Here is a 16,351-nt window from a genome sequence, read left to right on the forward strand (position 1 = left end):
TATCTTCATAGCCCCTGCCTCTTGGAGATATCTCTTCCAAAATCCTACTCAAATCTGGAGGGAAACCGCTAAATTACCTTGTCATTTGCTCTCTCTCTCTCTCTCTCTCTCCTTACCCTCAGTGGAGCTCCAGCCTGTGTTCCCTGGGAGGACAGGGAGAGTGGATTGGCATATCCATTGTGATCCAAATCCTCCAGGAAAAGGAAACCTTTCCCAGCCCAGGATGAGTTGAGGTGGGCCCATGTTCCAGATTGCAGGGCAATGTGTGTGTTCTATCCCCATCTGTCAGAGGTGGGGCAGTTATTTGCTGTTCTTTGGGCAGTTTTCTTTATCTCTTCCACAGCCAATCCTCCCTCCAGGAGATCTCTGCTGTTCATGGACCATTAATTATTAATTATCTTCTGTCCATGGCCAGTGAGTGTCCCTGCAGGGCTGATCAAATTCCATCATCCCATGGGGAGATGCTCCGCCCAGGGGAGGAGCCAAGCATTCCTGCCTGGATCCAATCTGAGGTTTGGGATACCCCAGCAGCCTTTGCCCCCTGCATTGCCAGAGGAGCAGCTTTCTGCTGCCCTGCAGTGCCAGAGGGAGCCCAGGCCCATCTGCAGCAGCCCTGGAGCTGCAGAGGAAAACTCCCCCCTTGTGCAGGATCCCTGCTGCAGCAGAGCCACAGCTGGCACTGCAGGAGGGCTGAGCCCCCATGGGATGGGGCTGGGACACCGCCCTGACACACAAGGGACAGGGACTGCTCTGACTCTGGCAGGGTTGGTGTATATTACTGCATTTTCATTTTAATTTTATTTTCATCCCTAATAAAGAACTGTTATTCTTTCTCCCATATCTTTGCCTGAGAGCCTCTTAATTTCAAAATTATAATAATTCAGAGGGAGGGGGTTTACATTTTCTATTTCAAGGAAGGCTCCTGCCTTCCTTAGCAGGCACCTGGCTTTTCAAACCAAAAACACTTCTTTAGTCAAGAAGAACATGTAGAATGTCCCATCTGTCCCCAGAGCAGGGGTGAGCAGCACTGAGCCTCCTCAGCAAGGCTCCTTCTCTCCCACTCCTGCATTTCCCAGTGGAAATGTTTGTCCTGGAGCAGCAGGCGTGGCTGCAGTGACGTGACTGCATAGCAAGGAGATGACACCGAGCACGGCTGGGGCACGGGAGGAGCTGCAGGGCTGTGGGAAGGGATCCTGCTGCAGGCTCAGGGCAGGACTGGCCTGGGAATTCACGGTCATGTGGGCACTGTGCAAAGTCTACAGCAGGGGCAGCTCAAGAGAACCCTGGCAGTGATACATTTATATGGTTTTTTTATATTCTATATTTTTATTTATATATTTATATTTTGTTTATATTTATATGTATTTTTATAATTTATTCATCATTTATATTTATATTTATATATTCATATATTTATACAATTATATATTTATATGTTTATACCTAAATATATAAACTATATTTAGCTATTTATACATATATGGCCATACATTTAAATATATAAATATAAACACTATTTTAGCTGTTTATATTTATATATGTGCATTTGTGTGTGTATATCAAAAACTTATTTGAAAATTTTGTTCTACAGAAATTTTGCATCAAATTCTACATATAATCCTTAAAATGTGTCTATATTTTAGATCAAAATATATTTATATATTTATAAATTATAAATTATTTCTATATTAATAAATATAGAAAAATAATTATTTTTATATTTTAATTATAAATTATTTTTATATTTATATGTAGATATATATTTATCTATATTTATATATTATATGTTAAAATAAAGAATCTGAGTGCGCATATACGTTAGTAGTGTACTTATATATATGTTTTTTTATATTAATATATATTCTAATGAAATTTTACATCAAATTCTACATATAATACTTAAAATATGTCCATATTTTAGATCAAAATATATGTATATATTAAATATATAAAGAATATCAGTGTATATATCCATTAGGAGTGCATTTATATATATGCTTATATATATATTCTATAGAAATGTTACATCAAATTCTACATATAATTCATATATGTGTGTACATATATGCGTGTGTGTATAATAATCTTATATTAGAGTTTTATTCAATAGAAATTTTACATCAAATTCTACCTATAAGCCTTAAAATATGTCCATATTTTAGATCAAAATATATTTATATATTAAAAATATACAAAGAATATGAGGCTGCCAGAGCTCCTGGAGAGTTTGGACAGCACTGCCAGGGATGCCCAGGGTGGGATTGCTGGGGTGTCTGTGCAGGGCCAGAAGCTGGATCAATGATCCTTGTGTGTCCCAGCTCAGGATATTCCACAATTCCTGGCTTTTGCAGGAACCCTTTGCTCCTACCACACAGGAGCAAAGATTCAAACTTTGTCACCACAAAAATTCAACCCATTGGCCCAGGGAACAGGAGCGGGGCCAGGAGCAAGCAAAGATTGCTGCCTGTATTTATGAGCACAAGCACATCCAGGGGTCACCAAGATGGTCTGAAAACATCCCCAGGTCAGGAAGGAAGCACCCATTTGGATTTTGAAGCAGGAAGGAAGCATTCCTTGGGACTTTGAAGTGAGTTACCTGCAAGCAGGGACATCCAGGGTTTGCAGCTGTACTGAAAATGAGTGCAGGGAAGGGAAGGTTTGATTTGCCGTCCCTGTGCTGGAGTTTCCTGGGGATTTAGAGCCCTCAGCTGGTGACTCGGAGCACAGCCCCGCTGTTATCCGTGTTTCTATCTCAGCATGGGTGAGAGCCCTCTCTCCTGGCTAAGCCAGCATCTGCACCCATCCACATCACCCACAACAGCCCAAAATCCTCCCCTGAGCATCCCAAATCCCCTCCCAGTTCCTGGCATCTGCCAGCTCAGCCCTCACCGCTTGCCCAGCCAAACATGACATGTTTAGGTCCACTGTTTTATATTTTTAAATCTCTCTCCCTATAAATCAGCTTCTCCGGCCCCTGCCTCTGCTGTTGTCTTTTCTCTTGGCAGTGCTCAGTTGCCAAATGCCTGACAAATGGCCCTCAGGCATCCACCCTGGCCATGAGAAAAGAGACACTGCTCCTCCTTCTCCAAGCATAATTCCCCCTTTTATTCTTATTTTTTTGCTGTTCTCCCACTCGTGTCACTCATCTTACAGGCCCTCACAGCAAACCACCCACTGTGAACCCACCAGGATAACTGGGGCTGGGAAATCTCTCCCTGTGCTTCACTAAAAGGATTTTGGAGGGGGTTTTGCTTTGGATCAGGTCGTAGCTGCTATCAGATTTATCAGGTTGTAGCTGCTATCAGAGCCCTTTGTTTGGAGAAGTTCCACACCAGTTTCTCACCCCTTGTGGTTTGTCCAGTGGAAGGTTGTCGAGTCTTAACTTCTTTTTTGCCAGGGTTGGGATTAAATGTGTGAGATGGAATTTCTTGTTTGGACTCAGTTGTTTGTTAGTTCTTATCTATGTCACAGTCTCACAAATCCTAAGTTCTACAGCACTTCAATAAACTAAAAATGGAGCCCTATCTCTCTCTCTACAAGGCCTTTTAAGGAAAAACTGTCCAATTAAGAAATGACACCTAAATTATTTTTATTTTTAACTCAATAACCAACCACCCATGCCCTACAATGTGGACTTTTTAATCCAATTATACAAAACCACCCAAACCCATGGAGAAGAAGGTGGAGAAGAATGTGGAGAAGAAGCTAAAGAAGAAGGACCAGCCTCCAGCCTAAAATCTCCATCTTGTTTTGTACATATATTACTAGATTCTAAAACTTTAAACTCTAAGTTTCCCACCCTGTGATATCACACACTTCTATTCAAACTCCACACCCACAATCCCAGCTCTGTCATTCCATTTTGGAAGCTTCTCCACGGCCTCAGGTTAAATTCAGTGTTCTCTTGTGGGTCAGTACCTGGCAGCACAGAAATCTAAAATTCTCAGCGTCCAGAGTCCCAACAAGAGGGGTCCATGCTCATGGCAGGGGGTGGAATGAGATGAGCCTTAAGGTCCCTCCCAACCCAAAACATTCCATGATTCTACATCCCTGAAACTCAGAGAAATCCCCCATATCACAGCAGGATCTCACACAGGACCTGATTAATCAGTTATTTCTCCAAAAGAACACCCCAGTTCCCTGGGGGATTCCTGAGCCAGCCAGACACCAAACCCTGGGCTCTGGGTGTCCAGGAGGGCTGCAGGGTGGCCAAAACCTCACACACGTGGGCTCTGAGAGCTGGGAGATGTCACACACATCTTTTATGAAAAATCCTTTCCTTAGGATTTTTCCTCCTGAGAAGCTGAGAGGACTCAGGAACAAAATGAAAACAATGGTTATCTGCTGCTGTGGGATGCAACAGGTGGATCTTTGATTAGCCCATGCTGGTTGTTTCTAATTAATGGCCAATCACAGTCAGCTGGCTCGGACACAGAGCTGAGCCACAAACCTTTGTTATCATTCTTTCTTTTTCTATTCTTAGCTAGCCTTCTGATGAAATCCTTTCTTATATTATTTTAGTATAGTTTTAATATAATAAATATCATTAAATAATAAATCAGCCTTCTGAAACATGGAGTCAGATCCTCGTCTCTTCCCTCATCCTAAGACCCCTGTGAACACCACCACAGGGAGATCATCCAGCTTCTTCCATCCACCTTCCACAGCTCCTGCCAGCCCTGCAGGGATATCTCAGGCACTCCAGGAATGGAAACAGAACCCACTGATAAAGGATCATATCTGTGCTCACCCCCTCTGGGCTCCCACTGCTCTTCCCTCACATCCTCGTGTGTCAGTTTGCAGGTATTTCCTGGGAATAGTCCAATTCTTACTATTTCTAGAGAATATTTTAGTGCCACGAGATGGCAGCACAAAATCACCTTTCCCGGGGTGTGCTCAGCTTGCAGAAGCTGCTCCAAACCCTGCACCATGGAGAACTCCGCGGTCTCACCTCAGGGGCCACTCCAGGAGGAGAAAATATCCAAGTACAGAGTCAGAACCCAGATTTTCCATCCCTTGAACCACCTGCAGTTCCAGGTGGAACCCACTCATTGCCAGCACTGCTGTTCCACTGGGTTTGTCTCAGCATCTCCCAGTGGCTCCCAGTCTCCTTTTCCGCTCTGGGTCTGTGTTTGCAAATAAATCAGTACAAGGGGAATTCCCTGGGCAATAAGGCCCATCCTTTATTTTATAATAAAATCCCCTGAATATAAAATCAGAATCAGGGGTTCCTAATTATAAAATAAAGCCTGGCTGGCTGGTGCCCACTTGCACAGTTCAGAGCCCAGTAAGGATCCTGGGACACTCCTGTCAGGGGGAAAGGGCCAAATCCTGCAAAATCCTGCTGGAGCCCTTAAATCTGCTGCTGCTGCAGAATCCTCATGGTGCCCTCTGTGCACGGACAACCAAGATCACTTTGAGCCACCAGCCAGGCTGGATGAGAGCTCAGAGCTCTTTTCCAACCTCAATTCCGTGATTCTGGGATTGGCCACACGGTGACACCAGCGGGGGTCTCTGCTCACATCGGAGGGTGTGAAGGCAGAAGCCAGGACCTGCCCAGTGATTCCACCATTCTCCTGGTGGAATCAGGGCTCTGAGCACCCACTTCAGCTTTGGTAGAAAAATCTCTTTTTTAAAGCATTTCCTGCTGTCACCCTGATTTTTTAAGTTTTTCTAAGCCTTCTGAGGTTTACATTCTTGTAACGAACTATCTCACAAACTTTATGTAAATAATTTATTGTTTTGCAGTCTTTTAGAAAGGAGGAGAAATTTGATAGACTGTTGGTTTGTCCAATGTCATTGGAGAGGTGGCACTGTCACACTCCAATCCACTGTCACTTTTGGAAATGTATAAATGTTGGAGTCAGAAATTAAAAATTCTCTTTTCGCCTTGGAAGAGCTGCATGTCCACATTGTGTTATTTCATGTCCTATAATGACATAGAGTTCAAGGAGCAGAACCACAGAATTGTTTAGTTTGGGAAATTCTGAGACCATTGAGTCCAACCATTCCCCCAGCACTGCCGACACCACCACTGACCATGTCCCCAAGTGCCACATCCACATGGCTTTTAAATCCTCATGGGACAGGGACACCACTCTGGGCAGCTATGCCAGGGCTGGAGAACCCTTTCCATGAAATTTTCCTTAATAATTTTCTGAATAAAATGTTGTGGACGATTTTTCCTGCATCACCCAGGAAAGGGACAGTCATGCCCATTTCTCCCTGGCACCATCACCCAGGGGGATTTGGATCCCCACCTCTGCCAGCACCCTGCTGCCCTCCCCACACAGACAGCCAGGAGGAGCAATCCCTAATTAATTCTGAGTAATTAGGTGACTCTTACCTTCCCAGGACCCACCAACCTTCATCACTGAGCTCTTGGAATGAAGATGTCACAGGTCCTGAAGGGAGGGTCACAGAGCCCCGTGGTGACAGCACCCCTCCTTGTCACATGCTCAGGGTGGCCTCTGCTGCTAATTTTAAATCCCTCTGAGTAAACAGCTGCTAAATTTAGTGTCTCTGGAACACGAGCATCATTTTAAAGGCTGGATTGCTGGTGAGTGATGGCAGCAGAGGAGAGAGGGGGATTGGCCTGACCCAGATCCCTGCTCAGCACAGCCAGACACCATCATCCTTCTGTCTGCACAGAGCAGATAAAGGAGCGCTCAAACTCTGGCCACCAGCACAGCAGCTTTCCTTGGATGTCCTGTGATAAAGAAACCACAAAATCACAGAATCATATAGGTCAGAAAAGACATCCCAGGTCATCAAGTCCAGCTTTGATTGATCCCCACCTGGTCAGCCAGCCCAGGGCACTCAGTGCTCCTTGGGGACTCCACCACCTCCCTCGGCAGAGTCTGACCACCCTTTCACTGAGAATTTCTTCCTTACTTTCTTCACTGAAGAGAAAAAGCAACTCTTTGTTACTTCCTGTGTTATAGCCTCACATGCCCAAGGGATTTGGTTTTCTCCTCAGATTCCACTTTGCAAAGATCTGGCTGCTGGGAAATCAGCTCTGGTTCCTTGAGCCTGAGCTCTGAGTGATTGAAGCTGGATGGTTTTATCTCTCTTCAGTCAAGTGTGCTGCACTCTCCTCCCTCAGCCCAACTCCTTCTCAGCTCAGTATGAAAAGAGATAAAAATGGGAGAAAAACAGCAATAAATTCAACATACCACCATCCTTCCCAGCTCTCCAGCAGCCAGGAAGGCATCCCACCTCCACACTACAGCAGGGAGTCAGCAGAGCTCAGCTGAACTTGGAGAGAACCAGACAGAGCTGGTGCCTCCTCTGCAGATGTTTATCTTGGGATGCACTGACTCACCCTGTGGAGGGGGATTTTTCCCTCTCTCTGTCCCTTTTCCTCCCCTCTGTAACTCATTTATCAGCACAGCTCCCACCCCACACACGCACAGAGGGAAGGGAGGCTTCACATGGGGCAGCAGATGCCAAAGCAGACACATCCCTCACTCCTCACATGCAGCTCTGGCCAGCAGCCAGCCAGATGGAGAAATGGAATGCAGGGAGATAAGGCAGTGGCTGAACGCCCATGGTCTTCACCCTGAAAACTTTTATTTTTGGAAACTGTTTAGATATCTCTAAACTGTGCTGATGGCTACATTGTGTTCACTTGACTTTAAAGAAGAACATGATTTATCTCACTGAGAAAGTTAAAAAAAAACCAAAAAAGGGTTTTTTTCTCATTCCTGATGGCAATTTCCACATGGAGCAGACAAAACCTTGGGAGTCACAAACATCTGGACTTAGTGACTAAGTGACATCTAACATCTGGACTTAGTGACACACATTTGCACAGTCCAGGGGCTGCTTGGATGGGGTCAGTGCTCCTGTTACACAAGCATAAGGCAACAAAAGAATACCCTGAGTTGGGAGGGACCCACAAGAATCATCAAATCCCACTCCTGGCCCTGCACAGAGCATCCCAAGGATCCCACCCTGTGCTGAGAGCATTGTCCAAACACTCCAAGAGCTCTGGCAGCCTTGGGGCAGTGACCACACTGACCATAGTGCTGTCAGCTCTGCCCTAACCAGACCCTTTTTGGTCAGGATTGCAATGCTGGCAGAGGAAATCTCCAGTTTGGATACATTATTATACAAACACCATTTGTGTAATGTGTTTCTGACCTATTTTCAACCTGTTTTCCTCCTACTCCAAATTTTATAGGAAGAGAAAAAAAAATCCTATTTTTGTAATGTTGAATAAAAGAGTTGGAAGTTACCAAGTGGAGTGTCCAGGAAGTACCACAGCACCCAGTCTTTTTATTACAACATTTATTTTAGTATAGAAGGCACTTACAATACAGAAAGAAAAAAGAAACAAAAGGAACATGATAGGCACCAAAAGTGAAATTAGAATTAAAATGACAGAGAAACAGTTTACCAGACCAAAAGGAGCACCCTTCCCTGTTAACAATACAGCACATGGAAATGAAGCTATTGATGACTAACATTTTTTTTAACAATTAGAGCTTTTTATTTAATTTTTTTTAATAGAAAAGATAAAAGGCTGCTCTACTGCGAACTGAAATAAAAGAGAACCTCCTCCAGAGAGCTGCAGGAGGATGTGGGAGGCGGTGGTGGTGGTCAGGCAGGGCTCCCTCAGGGTGGGCACTGCAGCAGGTCCTGGTACATCTCGATGAGCCGAGCAGCCTCCCTCTGCCCCGAGAGCACAGCACCGTGCGTGGTGGAGTAATACTTCCTGTGGGTGGCCTCCCCTGAGAACATCACCTGCATGGGCTGCAGGGCACAGCACAGGGGCACACATCAGCACAGATTGATGGGGGGCAGCTGGGAGCATCACAGGAGACAAACCTTCTGTGCCCTCCCACTCAGGATGGTTCGGGTCGGAAGGGACCTGAAAGATCACCCAGTGCCACCCCCCTTTCTCTACCCCAGATTGCTCCAAGCCTCTCCAACCTGGCCTGGGGCACTTCCAGGGATCCAGGCGTGGATTTGGAGGGTTGGTTCTCAAACTTCCATAAGATGCCAATTCCAAAAACCTTAACAAACCTGCAGGAGGCACAGAGCACCTGCTCGGTACCATCTCCTCCCTTTGCTCCCCTAAATTACATTTCAGCCTAAATTACACTTCAGGCTTTTAGGCATTAAGGGAATTTTTCTACTGGACAGCAACTTCAGAAGAATAACAGCCATGTCTCAAAACCCACAGCACTGTATCTCTTATACCAATAGTGAGGTGCTTGCTAGAACTGCAACTCAGATTTGAGGCAGGAATTTCTGGGAGGTTTTCCCTGGGAACTACACAGAAAGATTCCTCCTAAAGCTCCTGCTGGGTTTTCTTAAGTAGATTTCTGCACTGAATAAAATTATTTCTGCTGAGGCAAAGCTCTGATGGAGGAAATGGACTCGGCAGCTGCTTGAATTTTGCATTTTCATCAGCATTTGGATTTGGACACATAACCCTGAGTGATGGGGTGAGTTTGGCTCAATGTGATCCTGAGCTGTGTAACCACCTCCATGTGTGCTCCAGCTCTCCTTGCTAAAATCAGAAAGCCAAAGCAGTGCCTGGGGAGAAAACTCATCATGCCCTGCCAAGGACTGGGCCTCCCTCAGCCTGCACTGCCAGCATAGAAAGATCTCCTAATATGCACCCCTGACACATTCACACCTAGACATTAACAGGGTAATAATAATAATAATAATCTTTGAAACAAATTAGCATGAGCTTTCCTGAGGGATTCTGAACTGGACAATAGGGCTGGTGGTCATTAAATGACAGTATCACAATTCCAAAAGTCACACGCATGAGCAGCTCTTGATAAATTCAGGGAGAGATGAGGGAATCCCTGAGACACTGGTATTCCAGACATTAAAGAGGCAAAATCCTACACACACCATTTATACAAAACACAAAGGGGGAAACACACTACTGGAGGCCAAAGCAGGGATTTTCTCTTCCAACCTCCCTCCCCAAAAAGCTGCTGCCCAGTGTCCCATCAGTTTTATTGCCCCAGCCCCCACCTGGGCCATACTCACAGGAGATTTGGAGCTCTCAGCATAAGGCAGTGGTTTTGCCAGTTTCTCCACGTCGGCCCCACTGGACCCAACCTGGGTGTAGGAGTAGGATCCACGGAAGTGGGGATTGCTGCCCCAGGAGGACCGCAGGATCCGGCGAGGTTTCGGAATGTTTGGATTCCCTGCGTGGAAAGGGGAAGGCAGAAAGTCAGACTGTGTCCAAGAGGCAGTGCCTGAGCGAGGTGTGGGTGCCAGGGATTCCATCTTATTTATTCAACATCCAGCCTAACAAAGCCCCCCAAACCAGATGTCTCTTTCATTATTGAGTTTTAACTATTTAAATAAGAGAAATTGCCTCCCTTTTCATCTCAGCTCTTCCATTTTCCAGGGTGTTGGGGGAGTCCCCACCCCTGGAGGTGTCCAAGGAACAACTGGATGAGGCACTAAGTGCCCTGGCCTGCTTGATAAGGTGAGGAATTGGTCACAGGTTGGACCCCATGACCTTGGAGGTTTTTTCCTACTTAAATGATTCTCTGGTTTGTTTTGGAATGGTGCATTAAAATGTTTAGGTTCCTAAAACACTGGGGAGCTTCAGGGAACCTTGGAGACAGCCTGGTTTGGAAATACAAAGCATCTTCTGGTCACATTTGCAGTGAATAGCCTGGTGGTAATCAAGCATATGATTGATCTCATCAAAATTTAGCTATTAAATTGAGTGCCCTGTTTGAATTGGATGTTTAGGTAGCCCTGTGAGAGAGATGTGCCTCCAAAAAGAAAAGAAGACAAATCTTCATTATGTGGGGGCATTGAAAAACCTGTCAGGAAATTCTCAAAATCTGTTTTATCTGGGGCCTGGTGGTAATCAAGCACGTGATTGATCTCACCAAAATTTAGGTATTAAATTGAGTGTCCAATCTGAATTGGATGTTTAGGTAGCCTTGTGAGAGAGGAGTGCCTCCAAAGAGCAAAGAAGGCAAATCTTTGTTGTGTGGGCGGGCATTGAAAAACCTGTCAGGAAGTTCTTAAAACCTGTATTAACTCATTCCAACAGCTTCCCATACAGCTGGCCCCCTAAATGAAGCTAAAATCCAGGAGACTCTCTTTATTTAATGCACAAGGCATGGAAAGAAGGTCTTTGAGGCTGGAAGCAGGATTTCTAGATTGCTGCAGTTTTTCCACTGCTAAGAGGATGTAGGACCTAGAGGTGAAGAATGCACCAACAAGAGGGTCATCATCAGCCACTGTCCCCATCCCAATGATTTGGGAGAACATGAGACCCAGGACTGCAGCCACCAGCTGGTGGCACAAGAGCCTCAGGTACAAGCAGGGAGAGTCACACTTGGAGATCTCTTGCTGGGCTGGTTTTGGACCATCTCAGTGTCACTGCTTTTGTCGGAGTCCCATGATCATATCTGGCATGGCAGGAGAGGAACAGGGGGACATGGAGAATTCCAGTGAAGAGAAATTCCCTCTGCAGGAGCCAAGATCCATCCTTGAGGCAACATCACCTATCCAGACAAGGTTCAGCTACTTGGGTTGAGTCTAAATCTTCCACAGCAAGGGGACTGGAACCGGATGATCATAGAGGTCCCTTCCTACCCAAACCATTCTATGATTCTTCATGGAAAGGGCTGTCCAGCCCTACCAGAGCTGCCCAGGACAGTGATAGAGTCACCATCCCTGGAGAGATTTAAAAGCCATGTGGCTGTGGCACCTGGGGACATGTGGTGACCTTGGCAGTGCTGGGGAATGGCTGGGATCAATGATCTCAAAGAGCTTTTCCAACTCAAGTAATTCTGTGATTCCAAAAGACAGTCAGCACAAAAAGTCGGAGTTTTGAGATGTTCACATCCTTTGCCTGCTTCAGACCCTGGCTCTGTGACAACTCAAGATGTTCTCCCTGCCATGAGACAACCCAAATTCCCCCACTTTCTTCATCCCAGTTTAGAGGGAGACACCCAAATGTAAACCCTGGTTGGGTACTGTATTATTTAGCTCTCATAAACTATTATTTAGCTGTGCCTTCAATTCCCTAAAATCAAGAGCAGGTCCTGGTTCAGTTTCTGCTTTCAGGAGTATCCTGTCAGCCAGAGCTATGGAATAAGGGGCTGGAACAAAGCAGAGTATGGCCTGCCCAGAATACTCTGTGAGCACTTTAAAAACCAGGCCCCAGATCAAAATATGGCACAGACTAGCAAATAAATATATCCCACAAACAAAACACATCCTACAAAGCAATGTTGTTTCAGGAGTAAGAGCTTTGCATAACAAAGGCCTCTAAAATATGTTCCTGCAAGACTCTTCAAAGCAGAAATGCCTGGAAGTGGAAAGCCCAAGGGAGTCTGAGATCTGGGAGCTCTCAGATGTGTCAAGGAAATAAGTTATCATGTTTTATTTTTGAGGGCTGTGGAAAGCCCAGGAGAACACACCATGGAAGCTGCCAGAGAACACTGCCCAAGCAGGGCCAAGGCAGCCACCCATCCCACTGCACTGCACAAAAACAGCACACGAGGGGTTTTCAAATAAGAGGAGTCTCTGCACTGGCCTGGTGGTGCCTCTTCCAAAGCTGGTGCACGTTTCCATATCCACATCCATCCACATGAGCTCCTTCCAAGGTCTCCAGAACATCAGGCCACATTAGCAAGTGTCCACTGTGCAGCAACTGTGCCCCTGCAATTCTGCAATTCTGCACCTTTTAATGCAAGCAGCTGTTTCTAAGAGGAAAATCAGGAGACCCAGAGGGGGTTTGGCTGAAGGTCAGACAGGAGCACATAGCACAAGCCCTGATTCTGAGCTGTTGTTTGAAGACAGAAACTACAAAGACTGAGAGCCACAGTCCTTCAAGCAACATCCTTCACTGGACTTTCTCATTCTGCTTTTGAACAGGGTAAACAGCCTTTGTCTGCAGATAAAAGTAACAACACAGATGTGGAAACTTCTCAGTTTCCACCATCCAAAGAGATTAAATGGCTAAAGAAAGGATGCTGGCCTTCACTAAAAAAGGAAGGCACATATCTTCATGCCACAGATTTCCACTTGTGAAGCTATGCAAGACAACTCCCTGTGCCTCACACAATCCCATTTTTCTTCAGCTCCTGGGAGCTGTGGATACAGAGGTTTATTGGTTGTGGGGCTGACTGAATTACCATAAAATCAACTCACCAATCTAAATTAAGGCACCCAAATTTATTTGCCTACCTGAGAGCAGGGTGTAAGACTCCACCAAGGGAGATCTGTGGTACTGCCCCCATAACAGTGACTACAACCACCAGAGTGGGTACCCCAGACACCCACGTGGGACTGGGAGATGTGATGCAGAACCTAAAACAGATCTGTTCCCCTCCTGGAGGTCAGGGAGGAAAATTCAGGGCATCTCCAGCTGCAGCCTGCCAGGCTCCTGTGATCCCTTCAGCAGGGAGCCTCTGGCTTCCCACTCTGGGAGCTTATCCAACAAAGAAGGCAGAGCAAGGCTCCTAATTGCTCAGAGGTATTCCATTTAATCAGATTTGGAGGACACTGCTTTTCACCATCCAGTTGTGAAAAGCAGTAATTGCTGGTGGTTCTTAGGTTAGAACAATCCTCAGAGCTTTTCACAGCAAAGCCAGATAATCCCCAACGTAGACCCGAGAGGAAAATTCAAGGTCAGTTCACAGACAGATTCTCAGTGTGAGCCTAAAAGAATGGATTTCACTTAAAAGATGGATTTCACTGGTATAACATACTCTGAAGCCAAAGAAAAGGCCACCACGAGCAACAGACTGGGAAAACACAGTGAAAGATGGGAACCTAGCTGGTAAAGCATGAATTCTTTCTCAGAAGAGTAAGAGCATGGGGCATTTCATACCCAGCACATGAAAGGCAAAGGGAACATTAAAAGGCTCACAGTATCTGCTTCATGACTGAATATAAGGCTCCCTCTCTACTCAGCAGAGAAAACCTGCTTCAGAAGATGTCACAGAGCACCAGGTGAGGAAGACCTGAGCTGCCTTATGGAAGATCCAGGCTTTCCACAGAGGTGAGGATCCTGGCAGGAGTAGTTTCCTACCTTGGTTAGCTGACCTGTGTGAGCTTGAGTGGTGGGAAAGGCTTTCAGAGCTGGGTTTGGTGGTGCTAACTGGACCAGAGGAGTGCAGCCATGCTCAGAAAGTGGCTGTAGGTGTGTCATGGGCTGCTGGTCTAACCCCTCTCACACTGGAACAGATCAGCAGGGAAGAAGGGAGCTGCACAGAGAGCTGAGCACACTTCTGTTATTTCAGCCAGCCTGGCACCTGGCCCAGATCTACCCTGAGGTACTGCTCCTTCTGGGAACCTCTGGAAAACAGGAGCAAGGGAAACAGGATAAACCCAGCTCCCTTAGCCAGGGAATCCTGCAAGAGAATGAAAAATGAAAAGGTTTTCTACCAACAAGGGCACTGAGGGCAGAAAGTGGAACAGGTCATGTTGGGTAATGGGTGCTCCAAGAACAGGTTTTGTTTTCCTCTCACAGTTTTAATCAGCTGCAAGGCCACTTCTCAGCTGATGCACAAAATGCTCAGTGCAGGGCAAGGCCCTGGTAAACGCAGTCTGGAATTCTCCAAGGAGAGCTAACCTGGGATTAGCTGTGTGGAAGAGCCTGATGGACAGTGACCAGGTGCTGCATCAGCTGGAACAGCAACTGCAGCACAGACCCAGGGCCCAGAGCCACATATTTCCATGCTGGGAGGAGAGGAACATCCAACACACGTAAACAGTCACTGTGGAAAAGCTCAAGAAGGAAGAGGGAGAGCAAACTCCCACGTGTCAAACTACAACAGACCCAAACAGCCAAATTCCCACTGATGATCTGAAGTGGGATTTGGATTTTTATTTTATTTTTTAAATAGGCCTTACGCAAGAAAAGCTGCAACAAACAAGGTTGCTTGTGGATTCAGGACTGCAACAACTTGGCCTGTGAGAGAAGAGTCTCCTGCTAAAATTGTGTAGAGCAGCAGTTCCCTGCTGGGGTCAGGGTAAAGATGGCACATGGGGACTGATGTGACACCCAACATCCCTAAACACCACCAGCTCAGGAGGCACAGCTGAAACAAGGATGAAAGCTTGGGCACTGAATCAGAGCTTTTCAACCCAGAGACTCAACCTACAGCTCCTGCAGAGAGTGGTAAAACCTCTTTTGGCTGTAGTCAGTTATGCAGGAAGTCCTCAGATTCCAGGGTCCTTTCAGGAAAAGGGTTCTTCACCCAGAGGTGCTGGAACAGGCTTTCCAAGGCTGTCACAGCACCAAGCTCAAGAAGCACTTGGACAATGCTCTGAGGCACAGAGGGATTGTTGGAGTGTCCTGAGCAGGGCCAGCAGCTGGACAGGATGATCCCGATGGGCCCCTTCCAACTCAGGATATTCTGTGATTCTGGGACTCTCTGGATCCCCATGTTGCTGGTAGCAAATGGTCAGAAAGGACAGGGGAAAGCTGCACTTGTGAAGGCAAATTTCTCCAGTTAGCTGGAGCTCCATGGACAAGAGGTAAGGTTGGAAACCCCCTGAGTGCTGAGACTGGGCTAACACCAGCTAGCAGGAAGATATAAATCATTTAATCACAGGAGCCATCTCTAAAATAGCATAAACTACATCTAATCTTGGAGGATGCTTCTCTTATAACTGCCTGTAATTCTGTATCAATTCAAAACCCTTATTTTAAAACTGCTATCAAGTCCACCACTATTTCTTTCGGTGTTACTGCCTTACACCTGCACTTGCACAGTGTCTCCAATCAGAGGATGTCAAAGACTCTCAGATACAAAAATCCCTTTTCTTGGGAAGGTGTGTGACCTCTAGAGAAGTGACTGTGAACAAGCTAAAGCCCAGCATTCAAGTGTTATTACTTTAAGTGATTTTATTTGGATTTTCTCAGTGTAATACACCTAAGATTTGCCTCAGTCCAACTGCTCCCTTAAAGTGATGTGTGATCACAGAACATGAAATCTGTGAAGTCCAGAAAGGTTTCAGTGATGCACGCAGAAAATGCGAACTTTCAAGATCAATGAATTTTTTGAAATTTAGGTCTTGGAGATTATTTCCACCAATCTAATACTGAATGCAAGTCAGGGGTGTGATTCAACCACACCTCAGCTGATCTAAACAGGTTCCATTTCTGAAGGGGCCCTGCTGCTCTCCACAGCTGAGATCAGCCCTCAGAGCCCGACAGCTTCAGCTGCTGAAGAGTTATTTGTGATTCAACAAAGCAGAGGATGTGGAATCCTCCAGCACTTCTGCCCATCGCTTCCTGAGCCGCTTTATCAGCCCCTCTGTATAAATAGCTCTCAGGCACACCCAAGCAGGAGCTATGCTGGAAGCACATGCACATTCAAAGGGACACAAAATG

The 16,351-nt window shown here is 46.0% G+C and overlaps 1 protein-coding gene across 1 annotated transcript in view; it reads right to left on the reverse strand.

Annotated features, from left to right (window-relative positions):
* Positions 1–8,275: 8,275 nt before the first annotated feature.
* The window catches only part of SMOX (spermine oxidase), a 52,823-nt gene continuing 44,747 nt past the window's right edge, over positions 8,276–16,351 (reverse strand). Inside the window, exons 6-7 of the mRNA XM_064712010.1 lie at positions 10,018–10,178; positions 8,276–8,757 (exon numbers count right to left, since the gene is read on the reverse strand). Coding sequence (XP_064568080.1) covers positions 8,620–8,757; positions 10,018–10,178 — 299 coding nt within the window. The 3' untranslated portion in view covers positions 8,276–8,619. The remainder of the gene's footprint in view (positions 8,758–10,017; positions 10,179–16,351) is intronic.

The sequence above is a fragment of the Zonotrichia leucophrys genome, chromosome 4, assembly GCF_028769735.1.
Source record: "Zonotrichia leucophrys gambelii isolate GWCS_2022_RI chromosome 4, RI_Zleu_2.0, whole genome shotgun sequence".
Classification (NCBI taxonomy): Eukaryota; Metazoa; Chordata; class Aves; order Passeriformes; family Passerellidae; genus Zonotrichia; species Zonotrichia leucophrys.